The sequence below is a fragment of the Pangasianodon hypophthalmus genome, chromosome 7 (assembly GCF_027358585.1).
Source record: "Pangasianodon hypophthalmus isolate fPanHyp1 chromosome 7, fPanHyp1.pri, whole genome shotgun sequence".
Classification (NCBI taxonomy): Eukaryota; Metazoa; Chordata; class Actinopteri; order Siluriformes; family Pangasiidae; genus Pangasianodon; species Pangasianodon hypophthalmus.
This window is the reverse complement of record NC_069716.1, coordinates 21,414,904-21,441,542: the sequence shown is the minus strand read 5'-3', so window position 1 is coordinate 21,441,542 and position 26,639 is coordinate 21,414,904. Positions and strand designations below refer to the sequence as shown.

Genomic DNA, 26,639 nt, shown 5'->3' with positions numbered 1-26,639 from the left:
GTCCACAACAGTTCTAAGTTGTAACTGCTCCTGTTCCGAATGTTTGACTAAGGCAACCTGCAATTCTGTGTTGCTGCTGAGCTGGTAAATTAACTGCGCTCGACCCTAAGCATACTAACAGGTTTCATGTTTCTAAGTCAGTTAATTTTTTATTCATCTCTAAACTCCTTGCATTTTCAAGCTACAGATTTCCAGCATGGTTTAATGACTCAACTGCCGAGAGCCAGAAGACATAACTGCAATTCATAATTATCACCTAACCCTGCCAACTTGTCTTTCATCCATGTTACCCCGTTAAAGCCCAAGGATTTACAGACATAAAACTTACATTTACAGTGGATGTCCCTTTCCCATCCCTTGCACTTCATTAAAAAAAATTAATTAACTTTTATGGTCCATGTTCATTGTGTCTATTTGTTTTTATTCCCATGTATTCCTGCCTCACACCCAGTGTTCCTTTATAGGCTGAAGTATCTGCAGGATTTCCCTGGATTTCCTTGCCCTTTCATCTGGATTTTCCTGGATATTTGAATCCCCCAAAACGTATTTCTGATATGCGAATACTATTTTAATAATCTCTTTTATGAAAACATAATAAGGTTCCAATAGCCTGTAGAATAGCCTACTTGTATTTCCAAGGCAACTCTGTTCACATGTACTGTACTGCTGTTCTGAAATGTACTGCAGTGGACATTTTTTCGTATTTTAATTCATGAATATTTGATTTATAGACTTCGTGTGGAGAAAAAAGTAGGAACAATTAAAAAAAATGAGTCAATCCTGTATATTGTGTTTTAAAAATATTTTTATGAAAAACTGAATTAATTTCCTATTTTACTGGGTGCCAGGAAAACCTTTTATTTATTTATTTATTTTTATATTCTTGCTTTTTCTTTTATCAAAACAAAAATTTTATGAATGCAGTATTCACATACCTTTTATCCTTAATAATTATTTTTGGATTTTTTTTCCCTTAAATTTGAGCACAATATAAATAAGGTGCTTGCCGTGTGTTTTTCTTTGTTCATGCATGGGGGCAGAAATTACAAAAAGCATGGGGGGGCACAAATTATAAAAAATGTCACCACTGTGGCAGTATAATAGTGCAATCAATTAAATGTTTTTTTTTTTATCTCTTTTGTATCTCAGTGGTTGCTATTTGTTGTAATTGCAATCTGTGAAGCACTTTGTAAACTAGTATTTTATGAAGTGCAACATAAATAAAATTATTGTTATATTATCATGTCCCATAGAAACCCATTAATTTAAAACCCATGGCTTGAATTTTCAAATTACAACCACCAAATCTGATTTGAGACTCAACAGCTACATACTTGCATTTCATAATGAGAGCACTGAACTATCCATCCGCACTATTGTTTCCCTCGTCTTTCTGTCATTAAACAGAAACCCACTGATTCTGTTACACTAAGCTTTTGAGCTAGAGCCATCAGACTCACCCCAAGAACTGCATACCAATGGTACCCGTCTGTCAAACCCATTTCTTTGTTCCGTTTCTGCCTCCTTTGATCAGTTCATCTTTCCTCCCATAGAAGCCCACTGATTTCATTACAGCTTGAGCTACATCCAGCAGGCTTCTTGTATTCACCTTGTGAATAGTTTCACCCAGAGCACATGACTGGATTTTGTACTGATACCACACTGATTTTTTTAAACTATACCTTATTTGTAATGAGCTTTGGAAGACCAGCTTTGGGTTTGTTCACAGAAACTGGACAGTTCCAAATTCTATTTCAGTAAGCCTGTGCACACTATAGCCTCAGATTCCTGTTCTTGGCTGACAGGCGTGGAATCTGATGTGGTATTTTGCTGTTGTAGTCCATCCGCCTCCAGGTCTGATGTGTTGATGCTTTTCTGCTCACCACAGTTGTAAAGAGTGGTTATTTGAGTTACTGTAGTTTTCCTGTCAGCTTGAACCATTCTGGCCATTCTCCCCTCACTTCTCTCATCAGCAAGGTGATTCTGCCTGTACTGGATTTTCTTCCGTAAACTGGATGTTCTTCTGTGTAAACTCAAGGGACTGTTGAGCATGAAAATCCCTGGAAATCAGCCGTTTGTGAAATATTCAACCCAGCCCATCTGCCACTAACCACCATGTCATGGTCAAAGTCACCAAAATCACAATTTTTTTTCCCATTCTGATGTTTGATGTGAATATTAACTGAAGATGAGAGAGCAGAAGAAGGCAGACTGTATATACTAGACCACAGATGAGTTACAGGTACAGTGAGCCCTCAGGCTTTAACACTAACAAAGGCTAAACTGTGCTCCAACAGCGATCCATCTAAATCACTAAAGGCCTCTCCTTGTCTCCCTACACAACTTTGCTCACAGACTGAATTCCTCTGGCTGGCAAAATCCAAAAGCTCCCCAACTGACACTTAGTCTAAGAGTGCATGAAACCCAGACAGCAAACTGTGAACTATTTACTCTGTGGAAAGGCCAGTAAGAAATCAACATAATTTATCCTGGCATGGTGGTATGAGCGTTTTATTGCTCTATTAAATGCCAGTTTGTCCTCTTCACTAGCATACCACAGCAGGTTAAAAAAAAAAAAAAAACATTCTGGCATACCTGCGCTATATACACAGATTTCTATAAAAGACACAGACTTTTATTTCCCCTCCTGAGAGATCTCCATTTAGTCCAGCAGGACACTCATACTCCTTTAAAGAAGGAAGTTATCTTTAACACTGATTTAATTTGGCTAACAAACTGTTCAGATTAATTATGTTAAAAGCTTTTGTTTTCCTGATCACTATTTCCTGATCCACACAATAATGCTAATTTCTGCTAATAGCCATATGGAATTTTTTTATTTTATTTTGTCTGTCAAGATAATGTTTTTCAGGCCAATCTTTTCTAGTAAAGCAATATTTGCAAAACAGAGCTACAAAGTTTAAAAAAAATAATAATAATTTTAAGTGCACTTTTTTATTTTTTTCCCAACTTCTAACTTTGGTGCTGGACAATATCATAATAAAATATGACACAATACACTTTAGTGAGATATCATGGGTATTATGATATGTTTTTTCTTTCTTTTTTCTTTTAATCTTCATTTTACTGAACCTTTAAAATTGATTTTTTTTTTACAGATTTCCCCGCTCTGTATTCATTTATTTAAATTGTTGCTAACAAACCTAAATATTGTGAATCATAGAAATGTCAAGTATCATGATGTGATGGTATTGAATGATATAGAGTAATGTGATGAAGTAATATAGGGAAATAAATCTCCCTTTATGGTTATCAGAATGTGAAAATATTATACCCGGGACAATTACGGTATAGAAATTTTTTTTGCACTGCTGAGTTCATACTGTAATTTTTGAATTTGCGTTTTAGGACCAGGCACGTCAATCTCACGTATTCCCCAGTTTACAGTACACAGAGAGCCTCTGGGTCACATCAGATGAGGGATAAGGGGAGCAATGGAAATGTTGGTATCAACTTGTGCTGAGGCAAGCTTTTGAAAATTGACACCAAAACAACCTTAATTGAATATACCAAGGCTAACTGTGCTGTGAACCACTGCTCTGGTGTCTTAAATTGAGTTTGTTCTGGGATCAGTGTGAGGGATCAATGCTTTTTCTCACTTCCCACACACTGAACTGCTCAGATATCAAGGACCGTAATGGTAATGCTCAGCGTGATGGCTAATATTTAATTATATAAGATGGGTTTTTGTGCATTAGAGAAAGAAAAGCCACTTGTCAATTGGGTAACTGCATAACAGTATATACTGCTGTATCATTGTCCAGTAAGCATGTTGTTCAGTGACATTCATCCCATGTGCAAAATGCTTCATTTATTGAGAGTGGGGCTGCAGCTAGCGATTGTTTTGGTAATCGATTAATATTTTTGATCAACTAATACTACTACAGGTGATATCAGGTAATCTGTCACAGAATAAGAATATTATCAAGTGCTTATGTTGACTCCAAAGCTTTGTTTTTACTGCCTGAAATCAGTGAATTTGGGATCGACTTCAATGTGAACTGAAAGCAAGATGACTGCTTAGTGACTTGACACCCAGCATTTATTACAATTATCTATTGTGTATGCGAAGATAATGAACACTGTAGCATTTATCAACTATAGAAAAAAAGTAGTATAACTACTTACAAGCTAACTGATTCAAATAGTGTCACTGCTTCACCACTGCCCAAAGCTGTATAATGAACATGTTTCCTGCCATGAGTGTTATGAAATGAGAAAATGTCCATCTCTTAGACTAATCATTCATCTGAGACCATGTTCAGCTATTTTCAATTCATCAAGTACTCATACAAACTACCAATATTTTGGCCAAAGTAGCTCAAGATAATGTTTTCTGATAGGGCAGGAAAGATTGATAAATTTGCCTATAAATGTATGTTACAGCCAGAAAAAGGCTTAAGGCAGTGTATAATGTACTGGATAAGGCAGTGCATAATATGCAGCGGTTAATAAGCATGATTCAGCCAGGGACATTGCTTTTCCACTGTTTCACACATTCCCACAAACAAATGATTACAAATTGAAATATTACTCACATCAAAACACACGTTAGGTCATGAGGCCTACAGTGTAGTTTAATGTAAAGAGTTCCCATACTTTAGAGTACTGTTTTCTCTGTTGTAAAGTGCTCCACCATTTACATCATACTGTATGTGTTTTTAGGCTAAGTGAAGTGATGTAGTGATGAAGCTACCATGTGCTTCATAACACAGTCCAACTAATCGATAAAGAAATTCTTTGCCAACTTTTTTTTTTATTGTAGAATTCAATCAATTTTGTCTATTAGGTGTTGTAGCCCTAATTGAGCACACTAGTTACTTGTTATGGACTGTGCCTCATGAAGCTTAATAATTGGGCTGAAGGAAAATTATGATTGAAAAGACTCATTTTTTATTTATGTATCATAAACAGTGCAAAACAATGTGCATATTTGTATCTGTGTAAAGCTAAATAAATATTGTAAACAGGTTCACCATATCTTAAAAATAATAAATATAAACTTATAAATTCTTGTCCAAAATTTGATAGAATAAGCAAAGTCTCTGACTTGAAAATGATCAATTGAAACATAATGAGCTCCTCTTTTTAAGTGTTATAACATGGTTGTGTAACCATAAAACCTATAATGCATGTAATCCGTTGTGTTGTGGAGCTATCGGTCAAACGTGTTTCATGATTCATACTGTTAAAAGAGTAGTAAATTAGTGTGAAGCACTCAGCTGTCCTCATCTTTGTTTTTGTGCCTAGAGAAGGAAATGCCATTCATCATCTGGAACAATTAATTGTTTAATAGATCGTATTTATTAAGTAGTCTAATTTAGCCTAACTTATTAACATGACATTATCAGTATTCCCTAATGTTTTTGTTTTATTATTCATGCTTGTTATTCAGACACTCGTATCCTCAAGTACACTGTTTTTACTTCATTAACTTTGAAACATTTGAATTCCTCAGAAATATGGATATTTATTAACAGTACTTTAGGGCATATTTTACATTTCAATAAGCTAGTTATGATCAGTTAACAACAGAATTTAGTTTAACTAAATAGCAAAGCAAAATATAAAATAAAGCTAAAGTTTTGGCGTAACTGAGTGACTCTGCTCGTCCAGGGGCAGGTGTGCCAGCTTTCAGGTGACTGAGCTAATAGAGAGTGCAATGACCAAAAAACAAGTAATACTTTTTTCTATTTCAGGATGCTTCTCAGTAGGCTTCTGACAGCAGAGACAGAGTCCTTTTCATTTGAAACACGTTGAAGTGCCGAGCATTCAAGATAACACGCCTTCGTCAAAGATTAATAATTCATCAGGCCAAGTGGGCCCAAGAGAACTCCCTGTTGTGTTGTTTATTTCTCTCCAGGTTGTTATGTGCATACGATTGTGGCTCTGTGCAGTCAGAGAGCACGTGTTTGATTAGTCTGTTGGCTGAAGTGGAGTGAGTGATATAAACAGGTTACCCATAGAGAGTAATGCAGGAGGAAACACGTTGGAGTGTGTGAGTCCTTGGACTCTACTCCAAACAGTACATACCATGATAGGCTGTAAAATCACAGGGCACGTTAAGGTAGAAATATGGCATTTTTTTTATTGCATTAGATATGCTAACAGGAAGTGAGGAAGCGAGTAAACTTTGGCACATGGAAGGGTGTGTAGAAGCCAACTGGCCTTGAGAGAATTACAGATGCATGTTTTAAGTCACAAGTGTGGTTGCTGTTAATTTGTTGACCCACCTCAGTTTGTCTGATTATTTTGTTGGTGGGGATTTACACCTCACACAGCTCGCCACAGATGATCACAGGCAGATCAGGGAGAGTGAAATCTGAGTGCCAGGGGAGCTCAGTGTGAGCTACGTATGTGTCTATAGGGAACAGTTTGCATTTCCTTTTGCATCAGGGTGCTAGTTTTTGCTCATGAGAGGCAGACTTATGTATAATGTTTCCCTTGTCTGTTTTACTTGCAAACCTTACCAGATATGTGCAAAATTTCCATTACAAATTCCCATTTTCTGCTTCAGATTACTGTAGTGGGGTTTGTTGTTTCTTTTCTATTTTCGATTAAACTAAGCTAAAGGGTCGAGCATCACCCTAATTTATCACAAAAGGTTTTCCCTAGAACAATTTATTTTCTTATTCATGTGCAAGATATCTTATGGTTTATAATGTGCTATTCCAAAAAATAAAAAAGAGGGATTATTGCACTGGAGCTTTTAAGAATACTTTTTATTGTTTATCTGGGCATTTGGCCATAAAACTACTTCTTTCATGTGCTTTACAATCAGAAGAATCATTATGTTTTCTTCTTTTCCAGAGAGAGGGCACAGTACTTCAGTGTACTTCAAGTGCATTATTATTATTATTTTTTTTAGCTTAATGCTACTTTGTTTATTTGCTTGTACTTTACTTTCTGCCACTGGCAAAGGTCAGTGATGTATTATATAACCATATACCGAAGCAAAATATAGCAGTTTTCATGAAGCCTTTTATATTAAAATCTGTACAGTGCATTATGTTTCAGCGCAGTAACCAAACAATATTTTATTTAAATGTGTTTTGGTTAACGCATAGCATTCTTTTATTGTCCATTAGGCATATGCAACATTAATTCCATAAGCCAAGTGCTTTGCTAATTGAGTATATTAGTGCCTTGTTATGGTTTGTGCCTCAGAACTTATGAGCTTGCCTATAGCAGTGTAATCCTTGATGCCTTCTTGAGTGAAACATGTTTCATGATCTGCAATATTAATGGAGTGGTAAATTAGTGTGGTGCACTCAGAAGCCCTCATCTTCATAGCAGATGGAGTGGAGCAGAGAGCGCCATTCACAAGCACAGGCTCTCTCTAAATACCACCCAGCAAACAGTAAGCAGGCACTGGCTTCCCTGAGATCATTATTAAAGCCAACATTTGCATTTAAATGAAACATAAAGTGCACTGGGGTAATGGGAGATTTTGCATGGTATATGGCATAATGAAGTTTATTTTAAATGAACGACTTTCTGGGTTGCGTTCCACACCACTCTCAGAGCACAGCAAACGATTGAGCTCATTCTTACCTCATGCATGTCGACCGACTGTACATTAACAAGCAGTCTGCACTCTTAATTCAATCTGTCTCCAGGAAAATACTGACTCAACAAGTCTTGTTTTATTGAGATGGATGGGTTTTTTTTGTGTTGATCTCAGGTTTCAGTGTTTGGCTGGTGACCTTTTGCCTTAAGGACCATGAAGAGTAACATAGGTAATGGAGGGTTTTGAGACATTTCAGAAATTAAACAGAATTTCTCTTTCTCTCATCTCATTCATAAAGTAGATCAGTTACCTGTGTGTTATAAATAAAACATAAAGACAATTGAGCACATGCCACACACACACAGGATGCCTCTCAGAATGGGTGTTTGCAGTCAATAAATCATGTTGCTGCTTGGTTTGTTCGCTTTTAAGTGCATGATAAAAGTGAATGATTTAAGCCTTAAATGCAGAAGGAATACATTTAGATCGTGTAGCACCTACTACACTTAAGAACTATGGTTTTGCACCTAGTCGTTAGAAAGGCTTTGAAAGGTTTTTAAACAGATCATTCACATCTTTTGCTTTCTTCGACACCAAGGCAGAAAGTCAGCTATAAAACAAACACTAAGTGAACCTTCTGATGTCATAAAAGTCATGTATATTAAATTCAGTTTGTACAGTGAGCTGTTGCAGTCACTCAGAAAGCAGAACATCACAAACGAGTTGACTGGAATGCAGCAAACGTATAACGACTGTATGTTTCATGATAGTATTTTGAGTAAATTGAAAGTAGTTGGTGTTTTGGTGTATTTTAATCTCTTAGGATTTCCTGAATCCAGCTGCATCAGCAGCAATCATTAGTTAAATTGAGAATAATTGTTGTTTTGGTGTTTTGTAATCTCTTAGGATCTCCTTGCTCTTGTTACATACTTTCATACTTTCAGTACTCGTAAAAGGTCATTCCAGATACCTTACTGATTCTGAACAAGGAATGTCTAGGTCAGTGTTTCCTAGTCCTGCTTGCTCCTTTAGGACACACATTGCACATTGCACAAATGCACATTTATATGTTTTCCCTGCTCAACTCACTTAAAAGTTCTACCGCATGAAAGACTTGTTAATGATCTGATGAGTAGACTCAGGTGTCTTTTGAGCAAAGAAAATACTCACGGTGAGGCTAGTGCAATATAACAATTTTATCATTCCTACATGATATCACATTGCCGTGATATCCAGTGATGCTTATGCTGATTGCATCAACCTTAAGCACTTTGCATAGAGGCTTCTCAGTTTAACATTAGAGTATGCTAGTATGGGTTATCACACAAAAATACACAAAAAAGCAGTCTTTTTGCACCAATCAAACGGGAGATGAGCCAGTAGACATATGATTTGCGCAGGTGTTTTGAACTCTGCAATATTAAATGGCACCTCCTGCAAGCCCCGCCTCTCCTCATCTCACATGCTTTCTGCAAACGTAAATGGAAAATAGTTTATTAATGTGCAAAAAAATCTATTAATGTATGTTCAACTTAGCCCGCATTAGGCAAGTATATATTTAACATTAGTTGACAATATTTAGGGATTAGGAAAAGATTTCATAGGGAAATGGTAAGAGATTTACTCAAAAAGACGGCCTACAATAAAGTGTCAAATGTAACATTTTGCAAATAATCGTAAAAGATTTTTTTTTTTTTTTTTTTTTTTTTTACCGGTGCCCTCCTGCTCAACAAAACAGATGTCGGCCATGTGGGCATTAGACAACCGATTTGCCGCCATTCCTAACTGCACAGCTAATAATATTATTACTTCCTCCCCTTCCCTCCTTAAACCTGAAAGGGTGGAAATGTTTTCCTGTCTTGTGTTCTGCACGATTAAATAGTTTATCACAATATTTTTAAAATGGAAAATCTCAAGAAGGGAAAATTCACTATCACACAAGCCTACTCATTCAGGACCGGGATTGGGAAACATTTTTATATGTCATGTAGTATTAATGTGGATGTTGCAGGCATCTGATGTTATTTTGTCTGTATACAATACATTTAAAAGTGTCTGGAGGCCATCTGGAGACGTCAGCCATTTCTGAGGCTCCCTACTGGTGGGCTCTTGCAGAAATTCTCTCCTCCGAATGATGAGCATCCCGCTGGGGTAGCCATGCAGGAAACTCTCTCCCTCTCTCTCTCTCTCTTTCTCTCTCTGTTCCTCTCTCTCTGTATCTCTCTTTTGTGCTCTCTCTCTTTTGCTCTCTCTCTCTCTCTCTCTCTCTCTCTCTCCCTCTCTCTCTCTATCACTGTCTGTTATGTGAGGGGGTGGTAGGGAGGAGAGGAGGAAGGGGGTAATTGAGCTTTTGCCATGTGGATCTCCGTGTTTCAGTGATGACCAAGACATTTATTGCACTTGCAAATCTGCTGGCTGCAAATGTAAAAAGAAAACCTTGAGGCACTTGGTATGAGAAGTTATACTGTTTTTCTGCTAATGTGAATCATGCAGGACCCCTACTAAGTGCATACCTCTGGGCCTGGGTAAGAAAACTGGATATGCATTTTTAAAATAGCAGAGTGCCAGTTGATTTCAGTTCATTGATTAGATCACTCAATTTAAACGATCAGTTTCAACATGTTACATAATGAATCTTGGTTGATGGAAGTTTCTTTCCCATTCTTCTTAGTACTGTTGTTAAGCTCATGCATATGTTTTGAATTAGCTGCTGGCATTCTTTGTAGAGCAATTTGTAATGAACTTGATCCTGCAAATAATTTCAACCCTACACCCCATACATCTCCTCTGCTAAATGAATATTTTGTTTGTCCTAACCTCATATACAAATAGCTCTTTTCTTTTGAGTGACTTCTTCTGTGTTGCTGTTTAATAATAGCCTTTTTCAAGTATTAGTCATCATTTTTTTTCTTTTTAATGGGACATTCATTTTGCACAGGCAGGGAATCTTTTTCTTTTGTATATCCACCGATCAGTTAATTTAATACGTACACCATTTACAGAATATAATTATTTCCTCTATTCGGAGGTGATAATGCAGATACAGTATGCATGAATTTATGTGACGATTAGGATTAATGAAACAGCAAATCACAGATTATAGTTTCTAAGAAGCAGTCTCATTGATTCATTATGTCTTTAGTCTATATCAGTATTAGATTATCTCCTTACCATCTCCTTACTTTACAGAGACGCTGTTCTTCTATGGGTACATGAATCTGAGTTCCAGCGGCCAGATGCCTGTGATGGAGGAAGTCGATACCAGTGAGAGGTTAGAAAACTATTACTTACTGTATGTCTTAATATGTATGCTCTACTTCTGAGTCAAGTAGAAATGATCCTCATTCATATGTTTTAAATTTGCTTTAATCGTGTTTATTATTATTGGTGCATGATTGTGCATTATTGATGCTTGACTCTCACTTCGGTGACCTGCTTTTTTTGAAGGAGAAGAAGAATCAATCCGCTTCCTCTATTATGGCTGTAAGAGAATGATTTTGAGCATTGGCTCATTTTTCTGTAAAGGAAACATGGCCTTCCTCTCCTCATATCAACTTTCCCACCTGCTCTATCTGATTACTGCTCACCCAAATTAACCTTAAGGATATTGTGACAATTTTCATGCATCATTGAATTAGAAGAAGTTATAAATAGAAGCAAACAGGCACAGAAGTGACCTTTAATGCTTATTAAACTTGGACTGACTTTTAGGCATTTCCATGATGTTACGCTGCAGCTGGCGGTGTGATTGTCTGTGGCCTTGGAACATTGTTGCAGGTGTTGTAGTTAATTTGTGCGAAATAATCCCATGGATTCCAATAACTGATGCAAAACAGGGCGTTCATTCAGGTCTTGTGGTGTGCGAGTTCCTACTCGGCTGTACAGTGAGCTTGAATAGTTCAGGCAGCTGTCTGGTTCCGTGTGAATGGCTATTCTAGTGTATCTAACAAAGCTGTCAAAACCGCCATTGATAAAATGCAGGAAGCCTGGGCTCTGCTCCTCCAAGTGCTGCGCTCACTCTTGAGTTGTGCTTTTTTTCCCTCTCCTTACATTTCCATTTACATCTTTGAGCGTGGCCTATAGTGTCACCACTTGATATCATTCCAAACCACATGTTCTCCTGCTCGTTATAGTCCATGTTTATCAGGAGAGATTTGTTTTGCTGTCTCTCAAGAATATAATTTAGAATGGGATTCATTGGGTTGTAGAGAAAAAAACAAACAACTTAGGCATAGTTTGGGCCAATGCTGGTAAGTTTTAACACTTTAATCAACAGCATAGTACTTTAATTAAATATTCAGTATATTTTAGGTCCTTTAATCCATGTTATGGGAATACCAGCATAATGTAATTCTCTCCATCCAGATCCATATCTCATATATACTGAACTGAATCATGTAGAATAGCTTGGTCTCAAGGCTGGTGGTGAATTCCAGTGCAGTGGATGACATCTGAACTGCTGAGAATAAGTGAAATGAGAATAAAGGAGAGTGGCTGAAGAAGTGGCTGCTGTCTCTTAGTGTTTGTCAGCTGGAATATGTGCTATTTTTGATATTTCAAGTTTTAAGGATTGTACTGTTACTGTGGTTTTGAATTCTTTGTCCTTAATATTGTTCTAAGTAATAATTTAAATTAAACTAAATAAATGGTTGTGTATGGGGTGGGGACATGTTTTTATATCTTGAGTGCAATCAAATGTCCCAACAAACTTAGGAATATCTGACTTTATGGGAACAGTTACAAAAACTGCAGCATTTATTTAATAATCCTTTTGGGTTACTGAAGTCAAGGTTAGGGTTAAATTTAAGTGTGGCATAGCATTAATAAGATGCGTTAATAATTATGTCAGTGGAAGGTCCTCAGGAGGATGGTTAGACAAACATGTACATGTGTGTGACGCACAACACACTACAAAACACTACAGCTCTCCGTACATCCTGGCTCAGGACAGGGTGTAGAACTCGGGGAACTGGGGAATCATCACAGGCAGCTCCATCTGCTTAAAAATATGTTCTAAAATTAATGCTTGATGGGACGTGCTGTTATAGGAAAATAATCCACACTGGCATGGTGTTATGTGGCCTAATGAATGACACGTTGTGCTATTTATAAATGTTTAACGTCCATTCAATGTTTGTGAAACAAAGTTACTTCCTATTATCTCTTATCTTATAGCAGCTGTAAACAGTCACTTCCTCACTAGCCTCTCTTCTTTCTCTCTTTTGAAATTAATAAGACAAAGAAATTTCTTTGTTCTGAAGACTTCGCTGTGGCAGAAAAATAAATTACTGTTACAAAGTGCTGACACCTGAGACTCCATCCATAAACATTGCATAAACAGAAAACTCTCCTAACAGAAAACCTTTTAACCTTTTAACCTTTTAATAACATTGATTATCTCATTACAGTGGCAACTGTTAAGGGGTGGGATATATTAGGCTGCAAATGAATAGTCAGTTCTCAAAGTTGATGTATTGAAAGCAGGAAAATGGGCAAACATAAGGATCAGAACGACTTTGACAAAGGCCAGATTGTGACGGCTAGATGACTGAGTCAGAGCAAAAAAACCACAGGTCTTGTGGGGTGTTCCCAGTGTGCAGTGGTTAGTACCAGTACCTACCAAAAGTGGTCCAAGGAAGGACTAGTGGTGAACCGGTTGGCAGGGTCATGGGTGCCCAAGGCTCATTGATGCATGGGGGAGCGAAGGCCCAAGTTATGAGTAGAGGTCATCTTTTGTAATGAGAGTTCATTAATAGGAAATACCTGTTGAGACTTCCTGATAGCTCATTTGTGGAAGGGTTGGTGAATCAGTATCTAAAGACAGCTTTAAGTCACTTGATGTTTCCAGGCAGTCTTGGCCTTTCTCTCTGTCAGCAGCACATACAGCAATGTTATCTTACTTAAATGCTAAGACTAACTGATAAAGTTGAATCTATTTTAATAAATTAATGCATTATCATATTGAAGTGCAGTTTCTGTTCTATCATATGCTGCTGTGCCACACTTGTGGAAGTAAACATGATAAGTGTAATGTATAGGGAAGATTTATGGTATGGAAGCGACGTATGGTAGAGAAGATAAAGGTAATTGAGCGCTGTATACACACACACAGAAACACACACAATATCCGTGGTTTAATAACATACCACGTGCCCATACATACACACACACTCCTTTACACTTATTTACCTGAATAATTTTAACACAGACGTGTAAACATTTTCAAACTTCTCATCAAGGCCAAAATTTTCAGGAAGTCGAGCATATTTAACGTAGGCAGCATGCTAATGATATACTCTAATCCTGCAAAACAGTCAGCCATTTTGAATCTTTTAAATACACAGTCATCCACTGAATCCCTGCAGAGATTTTAGCATAAAAGACCTGTTTATTTCCTGGGACAGAAACATGCCTGTGAATTCAGCATTTGAAGACAACCTGATCCATCCCCAGGTGCAAGTTATTATCATATTTCCAAATTAATTGCCATCAATCTGTATACTGTGATGAGGCGAAAGCATGAATGATAATTGTCAGGAAATGGATTTATGATTTATAAGACTGGAAAAATGCAAGTCAGTGGACATACTTTGTTTCCTCACGGCTGCTGAGTGTTCATATTCAAATGAAACTGGAGATTATGGAGCGTCTCGGATGTGTGGGAACGAGTTGAAGTATTTCCTTGCTTTTCAGAATGTGAACTCCACTTCCTGTCTATTGTTTCTTCTGCCTGACTTATTTTCCTGATTTATGCTCTATAAATGTGGCATGTTTAGTAAATAGCTACACTGCTGTATGGAAGAAACTAATGTCTCTCTGATGTACACACAGACTGGTTTAGACGTGTAGTCATCAGAGCTGAACATCACACATGTTAACAGAGTGGAAAACTATACAGATGGGTGACAAATTAAAGGAAAAATGGTAGCTCTTACGCTCTGGAGGCATTTTCTTGCATGTTTGGGTCCACATGTGCTCTTAGAGGGAAACGTCACCAAATCAATGCAAAATTCTTCTGACTGATCATCATTATCCTGTGATGAAACATTTCTATCCTGATGTGCGTGGTCTCTGTCAGAATGACCCCGTCCCCATCCACAGGGCATGACGGCTGAGTAAATGTTTTGATGAGGATGAAACTAATGTAAATCATATGCTATGGCTTTCACACTCACTAGACCTCAGCCAGACCTCAGTAATTTAGTTTCACCTGAGCTTTCAAGTGGGTTTTATCAGTAAGCCTATTCCTTTTGCAGAATATCTGAATCCTTTAGGGCAGGGATTCTCAAACGTTTTGTAGCCAGGGTCCCCTTTAATGGTGAAATAAATTACATGGACTGCCTCAGCACAGAGTATACATAATTTAAATGTGTATAAAATCCCTTAACTTTCTACTCACAGAACACATTAGGTCTAAGTTGACATTATTTAAAGTCCTACTTGTTTTTAAACTATTTATGTTTAAATTGCACCTATTCAATTAAATTGCAAATCAAACAAGTTAATAACTATAAGAACTTAATATTAAATATAATAACTTTGATAATGATGGGTTGTAACTAAAATAGAAAATCAGGGACTCTTTGGTTATTCTTCATGGACCCCTGTAGGTTCCCGTCTCTTGCTTTAGGGTGCAGTTGTCAAACATGGCCCATTGTCTTATTTCATTCAGCCCATGCTAGCTTCCAAAAACTGAAACAGCCCATAGTATCTGTTGCTCAATATTTTCACACAAATCACTACTGGCAGGTCTGCCAGGTCCCCGCACTATACCATACACTTCATCTACTGTTTTTTTTTTTTTTTGTAGCTGCCAGAATCAGATTTAAAACACCGATGCTTGCCTTAAAACAAAAATAGACTTGCATCTATTTACATTAAAGCACTTATTACACCCTATTCTGCTCCCTCTGAACATCTAGCACTGCTCAGCTAGACCCACCATCTCTCAAGGTACAAGGAAGACATGCATCAAGGCTCTTCTCTGTACAGGCACCCAGGTGATGGAATGAACTTCAACTGGCTGTCCAAACAGATGAGTCACTGGCTGTCTTCAGATGAAAACTAAACACCTACCTCTTCAGCAAGCACTTGAATTAGCACTTGTACTGTGTTTTCTTTTCATACTCTATACTCCACCATGCTTTTTAGATTGATGGTATTCTTATTCCCTGACCTAGTGAGCTAGCATGGATAAGGTGGTCTGTTAAATGCTCAGAATGTAAATGTAAATGTTGAAAAAAAGAAAGAAACGTTGATGGGGAGTGTAACTTAATTTTTAAAATAAATGTTATCACCTAGGCCTATCACTATACAGTTGAATAATATCTGTTAGCCCTGCTTTTTCCTTGAAATGGCGTATTCTAATTTCAGAGCCAAGGTTAATGCTGTTAATTGATAAAAAAAAATTTTATTTGTTAAAAAAAAATAGCTTTACATTATGGCCCTTGAAAAATGCTGATGTGGCCCAGGGAGGATTTGTATTTGATACCCCTGCTTTAAGGAGTCATTTTAAAGGCATTATACATTTGATGTTTGAATAATAAGTGGAGTGAATAAAACCTTGGAATACATATTTTATGGACATCTCCACATGACCACGTCAGTGACATGGTTGATCAAAATACTATAGAATTTGTTCTACACTTAAGCACACTTATCATCAAGGACATTATCAAGAAAACGGACACAAGTATAAGGATAAATTATTCGCTGATCATTTGTAAATGCAAATAATGCCCTTTGCTCCCTAATCAACGCATTTGTTCTTCTTGGGTAGGCAGTTAAATTAGGCAGTTTGGATGCAAACATTAACAAGAGAAGAACTGATGATAAATGACCTCATTTTATGCCGAGATTGTCAACAGACAGACAGTACGATGATTTCTGTGTAATTAAGGTCAAGTTTTTGTTCACCTTTAAGAGTGCAGTGTCAGGTTATTAATCTCTAGTTTCTGTATGAAGCTCTGAAACACAATGGTGGGGATGAATTATTACTAATTTTTCATTTTATTGATCTGTCTATTTCTCATCATTTTATAATTTTATCTACAGCATGCAGTCTAGTCAATATTAACCCAAACTCGATCTATTCATTAATTTCTTATTTTGCTTGATTTTCACCATTTTCATGCTAAACCAGTCAGGTTAATACCTCACATTTCAAATTTAATTTAAGAATGTACGATTTTTAATTTAATCAGTATGTATAAGGCTGATCATCAGGCTGATCAAGCTTCAGTAATTATAAGCATGTCACTCAGCCAAGCCTGAACTGCACATGCTGTATTTGCCATAGAGGCCAATCTAAACAGTGAAAACTTTCAGGCTGCTCATGTGCTGGGAAAGAAAACAAAACAAGTCTATAATATCATGCTCAGATTATTCTCAGTTAGACAGAACTTTCACCACAGTCCTAATTATCTGACATCATGTTACAGGTAGACTCAATGACCCTAAATAAAGGATCAAGTGAAAAACCGGCATCTGCAGCTATAAGACTTGGTTTTGCCAATAACAGAGTACTATATATTACAGAGTACTATATATACAGAGTAAGTATATTTATTTTTATATGATTATTCAATACGCTGTCCATCCTGAGTAACTGTGAAGATTAGCACACACTGTTCCAAAAAAAATATGTAGAACAAAAGCTAAGTCAGTGTCTAAAAATATGTTTGGCACACGTATTGTGTGTTAGATAAATTGATCAGTTACCCTTTAAAAACACCTCAATGTTTAAGTATGTATAAACATGAAATTTTGACAATTATTTATCAAATCAAACATTTGGTCTGTTTAACCTGGCCTCAGAATTTTCCATATTTATACATGATAACAAATTTGGCTTCTCCAGTTGTTTAAGACGTAACATGATATTGTTGGACTGGCAATTCTAAATTGCCCCTGGATGTGAATAAGTGAGTGAATGTGTGTGTGGTGCCTTGTGATGGATTGGTGCCTCAAAGGCAGGTAAATCAATAAATCAATAAATTATCAGGTAAATACACTATATATATATATATATATATATATATATATATATATATATATATATATATATATATATATATATATATATATATATGTATATATATATATATATATATATATATGTGTGTGTGTGTGTGTGTGTGTGTATAAATAAATATATATATATATATATATATATATATATATATATATATGTACGCAAAAGTTTGTGGACTCCTGACCATCACACCCATATGTCCCTTTGCTGTTATAATAACCTCCACTCTTCTGGGAAGGCATTCCACTAGATTTTGGATGGTAGCTGTGGGGATTTGTTCATTCAGCCACAGTGAGGTCCGGCACTGATGTTGGGCGAGGAGGTGTGGTGTGAAGTCTGCGTTCCAGTTCATCCAAATGGTGTTCAGTGGGGTTGAGGTCAGGGCTCTGTGCAGGCTTGAGTTCTTCCACACCAACCTTGGCAGATCATGTCTTCATGCAGCTCGTGTTGTGTACAGTGGCATTGTCATGCTGGAACAGGTTTGGGCCTCTTAGTTCCAGTGAAGGGAAATTGTAATGCTACAGCATACAAAGACATTCAGTTGTATGTTTCCAACTTTGTGGCAACAGTTTGGGGAAGGCCCAAATATGGGTGTGATGGTCAGGTGTCCACAAATTTTTGGCCCTACAGTGTAGCTGGACCTGGGAGGAAAGTGTTAGTTGTTCTCTGGGACAGAACTCCTGAGCTACATGGGAAGTTAGATTTTCATTTTCAGACAAACTTGGAATTATATCAGTGGACTGTTGGATCTGCAGCAAACTTCTGTTCTCAGTGATTCCCCTCCTTAGAACCAAAAAAAAATAATAAAATAAATAAATAAATAAACATACAAACGGAGCCTTTTTAAAGAATAAATAAAACATCAATGAAATTGCATTGATCTTTATATTGTCCCAATTTTAGGTTTCATTTTAATCAAAAGTGCTCAAATGTTTTTTCGTTCTATATTGTATTTCTATTTGTACTTCCATATTTACTTCCGTCATTAAATTTAGAGCAAACATCACTTGTACACTTTCAGTATCTAGTTGATGCTGTTGCAGTGACTCTGATGTGATTGGCACAAAGGCCACTAAATGATTAAAATGAGAAATTTGTTTTCAGCCTACTGCACAGAGCTGAGCTGCTCCATTCCCCATTCAACAATGGAGCTGGTGTAGTAGCTGACCTGAGGGCAGCTCGCTTAAAGCTTTGATTATGCTGCAGTGTGCTGATTACACCATCAGTTCCAGAGCATACGAGGGGTCAAAGGTTTTAGCTGTCATCATACATCATACATGACTGTGACTGCCACGCAAGAAGAGTGTTGTTCCCATCACAGCCTCATTTATTTTTATAATATGATGTTCCTGAGCTGCAGTCAGTTGCCCTGATAATCCTGTAGTAGTGGTTCACATTCAATGCAGTGTCGGGGGTTGAGTAAAATCAGAGCTGTCAGCAATTTGCACTTATACATCATACACCAAGTCAGATACATCAAACATCACATCACAGCCTAACTTCAGGCATGGAAAAAGTCCAACTGCACAGTGACAGGCAGGAGCTGCAACCATTCAGGAGAGAGTAAGTGTAAGAGTGAAAGAGTGTAAAGAGTCTGTGAGTGAATGAGGCATAATCATTTAGTTAAAACGAAGATGGATTCAGGCGTGGTGGAGTTTTATTTTTTTTCTTGCTGAACAGGTAAGGCATTTATTTGTTGTCTGATTTGGTGGGAATGAAAGATGATAGTCAGCTAGTTTATCTTTGTTATAGAGCTTGTACCATTACACAGCTGTAAAGTTATTTAGCTAGGAAACTCATAACAGCCATCTAGTGACTACCAGAAGGTGTTTGTGTGATTCTTTGTATTATAGCATTTTAACTTGGTTATACCACATGAGAGTGAATCATCTGGGCTGTTTCTCACCCCCATGTGTATATTTATTGCTTTGCATATTAGCCGGCATGCTAACACTATCTGTTTTGATGTGTTTGACAGGCTGGAAAACAAAATACAGCGATTAGATTAAAAATGACTCATCTGATTGGCCACCTCTTGATGATATTCACTTTATGCAACTTCCTTTTGCACCACTCTCAGGCTATGTCCCAAATACTTGGGCTACGTCCCAAACAGCATAATAGCACGCTAAATGCTTTATCAGTACAAGGTCGCCATCATTACTACTTACTATAAGTGTGATCTAAACACAGCTTTGAAATCTCTCTAAATGTGTTGATTTGGCAATTGTAAGATTAATCTTTGCAGTGGAGAACATCACAGGACAGCCCATGATACAAATTGTTCTTCAGGTTTTAATTGAGCTTTTCACCTTGAAGCTCAGCATAATCGGAGAATAGTTAGTTACTGTAGCAGGTTCAAATTATGGTGAATTGCTGTATATTTTCCCAAGATTTTTTTCAGAGTGTGAGTGCAGGATGGTGTTGAGGAGCGGGCAGAGACTTGGCTTCCTGTTTTCTTTCTTCGAGGTCAGATTTTTCCTTATTTGTCAGTTGTGTGTCAGCAGACGTAGACTGCATCCTCATTATCTCTGAAAGACGGCTTCTCTACTCTGATGCATTCACACACACGCTGCTTCTCATGCTTATATTTCTGTCCAGTGCTTACGTCAAGGTCGCTACTTGTGGCAGAATTCTTTTTTCAGGTCAATTATTGTCAAATCCAACCATTTATATGGTCTCTCTTACATGTGCAATTTGCTGACAAGCTGAGCAATTTGCCCGCAATTTATATAGGAATAATAGAACATAGTGGTCTGCCGTTTCATCGTTGGACCATGAAATATCAATCAGCTCATTAAAACTGTTTCTAATCAGACATTAGTGAGTGCCATGCTATTGACTGCTGTCAAATAAGTCCTTATCATCTCTATGTTGCCACAGCAACGGCATGGCGAAGAGAGTTGCTCTCATCAGCTTCCTGTCGCTGGTCATGCTTATGAGCGTCCTGGGAAACCTACTGGTCATGGTGGCAGTCTGCAAGGACCGGCAACTCAGGTCAGAGTTCCTCCTCTTATAGCTTCACTTTCTCCTTCTTATACTTTTTGTCACCCATCTATTAACCTCACAGAAAAGCTTCACCTGTTTATTTATATGCCTTTTTTGCTCAACCAAATCACTGCATATGAATAAAAAAATATTCATATGAATAGAATTAAATTAGGTCCAGAATAGAATTCAGATTCTAAAAGAGTTAAAAGAGTCCTAATGATTTCAAAAAGTGAGTTGGCAAAAACACCCATGCTTTTAGTAGTTGATGAGAGTAGTTGAAAATATCTCCATCCAAATGAAAACGTCAAAACAATTTGAAAATGCTCACATGAGCACGCCAGTCCAGTGATAGCATGTCATAATCATTTTTGTCAAACCTGATGAGCATGCGTATTGAGCATTAGACAAGGTGAACTACTGCTTAAGGTTACCCTTGAATACAAAGTCAACAAGATTCTTACCCAAAATCCCCGCTTGCAGTACGATTTGTACCACCAGAGCAGTGAATTCAGGATCAGTACAGTGTGCATCATATTCATGAAGGTGTAATAATAAAACAAAATGGAATTAAATTGCAAACATTAAAAACCTTGCAAAAATTAGATGTTATCAAATAAGAAATTATAGACCACAAACTAACAATCTGGTCAGCAGTAACGGACATTCATAACTTCATTCTCTTGTTTCTATATAAATGATGGATGAAACAACAACGACATAAAATTACTCAAGCTCGATTTTGTCAAAGTCACATGATAAGCAGTTCATTCATTTATTAGTGTTAGATGGATTTTTGGATCAGGAGCTGTTTGTCAAGAATGCCTCCAAATGAAAGATTCATGTTATGTATGAGCCACATCTACCCTTGGCTACACTTGACTTTACGGTGGCAGGTGTGTCAGAGATGCAGACTGAAAGCAGTACATGTCATGTAGTGTGAGCAGGACAGTGCTTCTGGGATTTTTGTCATGGAGTGTCCACTAGACCCTAGAGGGCTATTTTTGCAATGGCAATTTTTGCTTGAATGAAGACACTGGACACATACGAGGTTAAACATATTTCGAGCACATAATCAACAGCAAAAACCTTTGCTAATCATACAGTACAATGATTATTTAACACCACGTTTACAGAGAAGGCCCTATGACCCTCACATATAACATCACGTAATGACATTACGTCTGAAGTATCAACACTGTGTTTGTTTGGAGAAGGCCATCATGTGAATGATTTTCAGTCACCATCACAGTCCACACATATAATGTAATGCCACCTCCTGGTTTCCTAGCCAGAGGAACCTGAAATCTTAGCCAGAGGGTAACACTTAGGGACTTCGCATTCTCAGTAGTCAGTTCTTTGAAGTAAATTTTAGTGGCTTTTCAAAGAGCTCTTCCAGTCAAAAATCAGCCTTGCATGTCGTGTCTTTTGAAACCAAATCAAAATGATAACACATTCCACTCTCCTTTTCAAACACTTCCCCATTATATCAGATTATATGCTGTGATTCTCTGCTTTAAAGAGGCTTTCATTGACCTTTCAGCATCTTAACCATGCTAAACATAATAAGTATATAAATAAATCAATAAGTAAAACGTTTCTATGAATCAACTATTTATAAAATAAAAGATTTAAAAGACGGGCTAAGAGGTGTCACCAAGAAGTATTTTAAATGAAGAAATCAGTATATTAATTCCAAGAAGCATAAAACTCTTCCTTTTACAACAAGCCTGTAGCAGGAAGTGATTTCATGTCATTTTTAGATCAAACATCACTTGAAAATCTTTTGTTAGCTTTTGAATTGGGTCATTATCAGCCTAATGAACCAGCTGAAGTACCCGTCTTCAGTCCTGAAGAGCCACCGCAGTGTTAAATATGGTGCTTGCATTGCTATAACACACCTGATTCAATTGAGGTAATTATGTCATTATTAGCTTTTGACAAAATCAACTAGTCACAGTGGTGCAGTGGGTAGCTTTGCCGCCTCACAGCTCCATGGTCCCCAGTTAAAACCTGAGCTCTATCTATCTATCTATCTATCTATCTATCCATCCATCCATCCATCCAGATTTTTGGCAACCAAAGAACCTAGAGGATATCCATACGGACACAGCAAGCAAAGCTGAGTGTTGTTATTTTAATATATTCCACTTAGCAAGTAAAACTATTTTGTTTGCAGGTTTTATGATGTAAAAAAAAATGAAGCCAAGATAAATCATGTCAGATCTTTTCTCACATTTAATGGGATATAGCACCCAACAAAATTTAAGTAAAAAAAAGTAGAAACATTGTAGGGAAAAAAGAAAAAACTTGCAACAACCTGGTTGCACAAGTGTGCACACCCTTTTATAATGGGGTATGTGACTAAGCTCCAAATTAACCAATCATAGTTCAAACCCATGTGCAAAAGTAATTATCATGCACCTGTCATCAGTGAAGTGATTCTGATTAATAAAAAAAAAAACAGATTAGTTGTTTCTGTAGGATTTGGTTTGATTTGGTATCTTGGTTTCATATTTTGCATCACAAAAATGTGTAGACTTTTTATATTCACTGTAGTAGGCTTGAAGGGGAAAAAGTACATCATGTGACAGTGGGCCAAACAGTAGGTATATCACAGAGAGAGTAGTCAGGCTCTGAAAATTGTTTGATCCAGCTGCATTGCTGTTAGTGCTGTATAAACCATCTGGCATCATTATGCTTTAACAATGGGCTTTTAATAATAGGGCTCTGTAAACACTGACATATAATCTGATGGTATAATTATCTGATGTCAAATAGACATCAGATGTGCAGTGGAAAATGAAAACTGTCAGTACTCTTCATGTCTTCATTCTTGCACAGATGTATATTGTTAGCAGGCAGCTGGTAGTGCATTTTATTGCCATCCATTTGAACACATGATAAAGTGATTTGAATCTGTTTAGAGGTTCTCAGTAGTCTATATATAGCGCAGCGTTTTCGGCGGCTCTCACAGCCCACTCCCTCAGCCGGAGTTTTAATAGTTATTAATGGAGTGCCAGAGGGTCTGGTCTTTCTCAAGCACTATGGAAGAAGCTATAATATTCTATGCAGAGATTACCACACACACACACACACACACACACACACACACACACATACACACACCTAATGCAGCCATACCTCATTTATATACATATAAAGTGGCTTGAAAGAGGATATGAATTCCCTTTTACAAAAGAAGCACCTTTTAACTCATCTTTCACTCTTTTAAATTACTTCCAGTTGAGTAACTTTTGTCTAGTATTACTTAATATCATTGCTGTTTTTATATTTTATATCCATTATTAGATGCCTTTTTACTGTTGCTTGAAGAATACTTGCTGAGGAATTACTTTCAGCAAGTTTTTATTGGTGCTGTATTCTTTATTGAAAGGGAAATTAGCTGAATATTATATTCTGCAGTTCCACCCCTCTTCTCTCTTAGATTTTGCACTATATCACTTTGCATTCATGATGTTACATGAGGTCAGAGGTGACTAAGTTAGTTTGTGAAGTAGCATCAAGACTGCTACATTTTAGATATGTATGTTTGTCCCATATAATCTCATATCAGCATGCTCAAATAATATTGTCACAATTTCTCCCCAATTTGGTTACCACTTCCTACCCTCCAGCCACCTCAGCTGTCATACATAGCTACCAATTTGTGAGGGTGAAGGCTAATGTGCTTCCTACGAGCTATTTGATAAGCAGTTTAACATATCTGAACTTTAAATTTGGCATGTATGTCTTCTCTTTCCTGTTTATCAATTCCATTAGAGGTTACGTAATTAAATGCATGTAATAGCCAGCAACCATTTTTCATTCTTATTACACTGTTGATAAAAATAAAACAATATGCACAAGAAAAGGCAGGTTTAAATGAACCCTAATAGTAATGTGCAGCTCAGTGTTCCCCCAGTATTTAGCCACTGGTGTTCGTGGAAAGGAACATTGGTAGAGTATTCATGTGTACATATTTGATTTTTTAGTTTGTCTCCAACTCCCTAAAGTATGCAAGTTCAGTACAGAATAGAGCTGTCTTTGTTTTCAGCAAAAGATTCTAATCTAATCTAAAAGGCTAATATTGAATCTCTGTTTCTTTTTAGGAAAATTAAGACCAATTACTTCATAGTGTCGCTGGCCTTTGCTGACCTGCTGGTATCAGTGCTAGTGATGCCGTTTGGGGCCATCGAGCTAATCCATCAGAACTGGATCTATGGCGAGACGTTCTGCCTGGTGCGCACCTCACTGGACGTGCTACTCACAACTGCCTCCATCCTGCACCTGTGCTGCATATCTCTGGACAGGTGGGACACACTCACACATGCATACACGTCTCCATGGCCTCCAACTGCCCTTCGCATTTTACCAGGCAAACACAGAGAGACATGTTTAAAGATGCATAATAAGTCTCTCAGGTACTTCCAACTGTTTCTCACAGGACATGAGGAGAATTCCATAATAAGCTGTTGTCATGGCAGTCGTGCAGTGTTTAGTCATAAAAGCATTGGCAAATCAGAGTTAAATTTTGTGAAGATATGCGTAGTGCGTGATGTTGCTGTTTCCATGGTGACTTAGTGTGACTCAAGCTGACTTTGGTATATTCAGCTGCTAAATCAGACCCAACACTGTCATTACGAAGCCAATTACAGTCCAAATAATACTTTTAGGGGAATCCAAAGGCATATCGTTATTGCAGCTCTGAATCTCTTTATAATGTAGCAGAATTAAATCTAGACTTAATTCTATCTGGAGACTGTATTTTCTCTTAACATCAAGACATGTAAATGGCAGTAAAGTAGAGTATAATTAGACAAAAAAAGGAAGGCCCTATTTTTCTGATAATGGCCCAAATATAGGTAAGGTATATGATTATAGCATTATATTTTTGTATTTTTATGATAATGTGGTGTAACACTGTGTAATAGTAAAAAAAAAAAAAAAGATGTTGGTAGTATATGTTGGTCCCCCTTTTGCTGCCAAAACAGCCCTGACCCATCGAGGCATGGACTCCACTAGATCCCTGATGGTGAGCCGTGGTGTCTGGCACAAAGACGTTAACAGCAGATCCTTTGAGTCCTGTAAGTTGCGAGGTGGGGCCTCCATGGATCGGACTTGATGGCCAGCACACCCCACAGATGTTCGACTGGATTGAGATCTGGGGAATTTGGAGGCCAAGTCAACACCTTGAACTCTTTGTCATGTTCCTCGAACCATTCCTGAACAATTTTTACAGTGTGGCAGGGCGCATTATCCTCCCGAAAGAGGTCACTTCCATTAGGGAATACCGTTGCCATGAAGGGGTGTACCTGGTCTGCAACAATGTTTAAGTAGGTGGTATGTGTCAAAATAGCATCCACATGAATGCCAGAACCCAAAGTTTCCCAGCAGAACATTGCCCAGAGCATCACACTGCCTCTGCCAGCTTGCGTTCTTCCCATAGTGCATGCTGGTGCCATCTCTTCCCCAGGTAAACGATGCACACGCACCCGGCCTTCCACATGATGTAAAAGAAAATGTGATTTATATTACCAGGCCACCTTCTTCCATTGCTCCATGGTCCAGTTCTGATGCTCACCTGTCCATTGTAGGCACTTTTGGCAGTGGACAGAGGTCAACATGGACACTCTGACAGGTCTGTGGCTACACAGCCCCATACACAGCAAGCTGCAATGCACTATGTGTTCTGACAGGTTTCTATCATAGCCAGCTTTAACTTTTCAGCAATTTGTGCTACAGTAGCTCTTCTGTGGGATCAGACCAGACGGACTAGCCTTCACTCCTGTCGCTAGTTCACCGGTTGTCCTTCCTTGGGCCACTTTTGGTAGGTACTAACCACTGCATACCGGGAACACCCCACAAGGCCTGCTGTTTTAAAGATGCTCTGACCCAGTCATCTAGCCATCACAATTTGGCCCTTGTCAAAGTCTCTCTAATCCTTACGCTTGCCCATTTGTCCTGTTTCCCACACATCAACTTCGAGAATCGACTGGTCACTTGCTGCCTAATATATCTCAAACCTTGATAAGTGCTATTGTAACAAGATTAATTCATCAATATTATTCACTTCACCTGTCAGTG

General features: G+C 37.6%; 1 protein-coding gene across 6 annotated transcripts in view; it reads left to right on the top strand.

Moving 5' to 3' along the window:
- htr4 (5-hydroxytryptamine receptor 4) overlaps nt 1–26,639 on the top strand; it is an 80,917-nt gene that overhangs the window by 11,702 nt on the left and 42,576 nt on the right. For 3 of the 6 annotated variants that reach the window (XM_034306020.2, XM_026917902.3, XM_026917903.3), the window contains 3 exons: nt 10,721–10,802; nt 20,448–20,561; nt 24,665–24,865. In XM_034306020.2, coding sequence (XP_034161911.1) covers nt 10,744–10,802; nt 20,448–20,561; nt 24,665–24,865 — 374 coding nt within the window. In that variant the 5' untranslated portion in view covers nt 10,721–10,743. Of the gene's footprint in view, nt 1–10,720; nt 10,803–15,453; nt 17,086–17,740; nt 20,034–20,447; nt 20,562–24,664; nt 24,866–26,639 lie in introns of those variants that run through there. The other 3 variants (XM_053235519.1, XM_053235520.1, XM_034306021.2) reach the window with 2 other exon arrangements.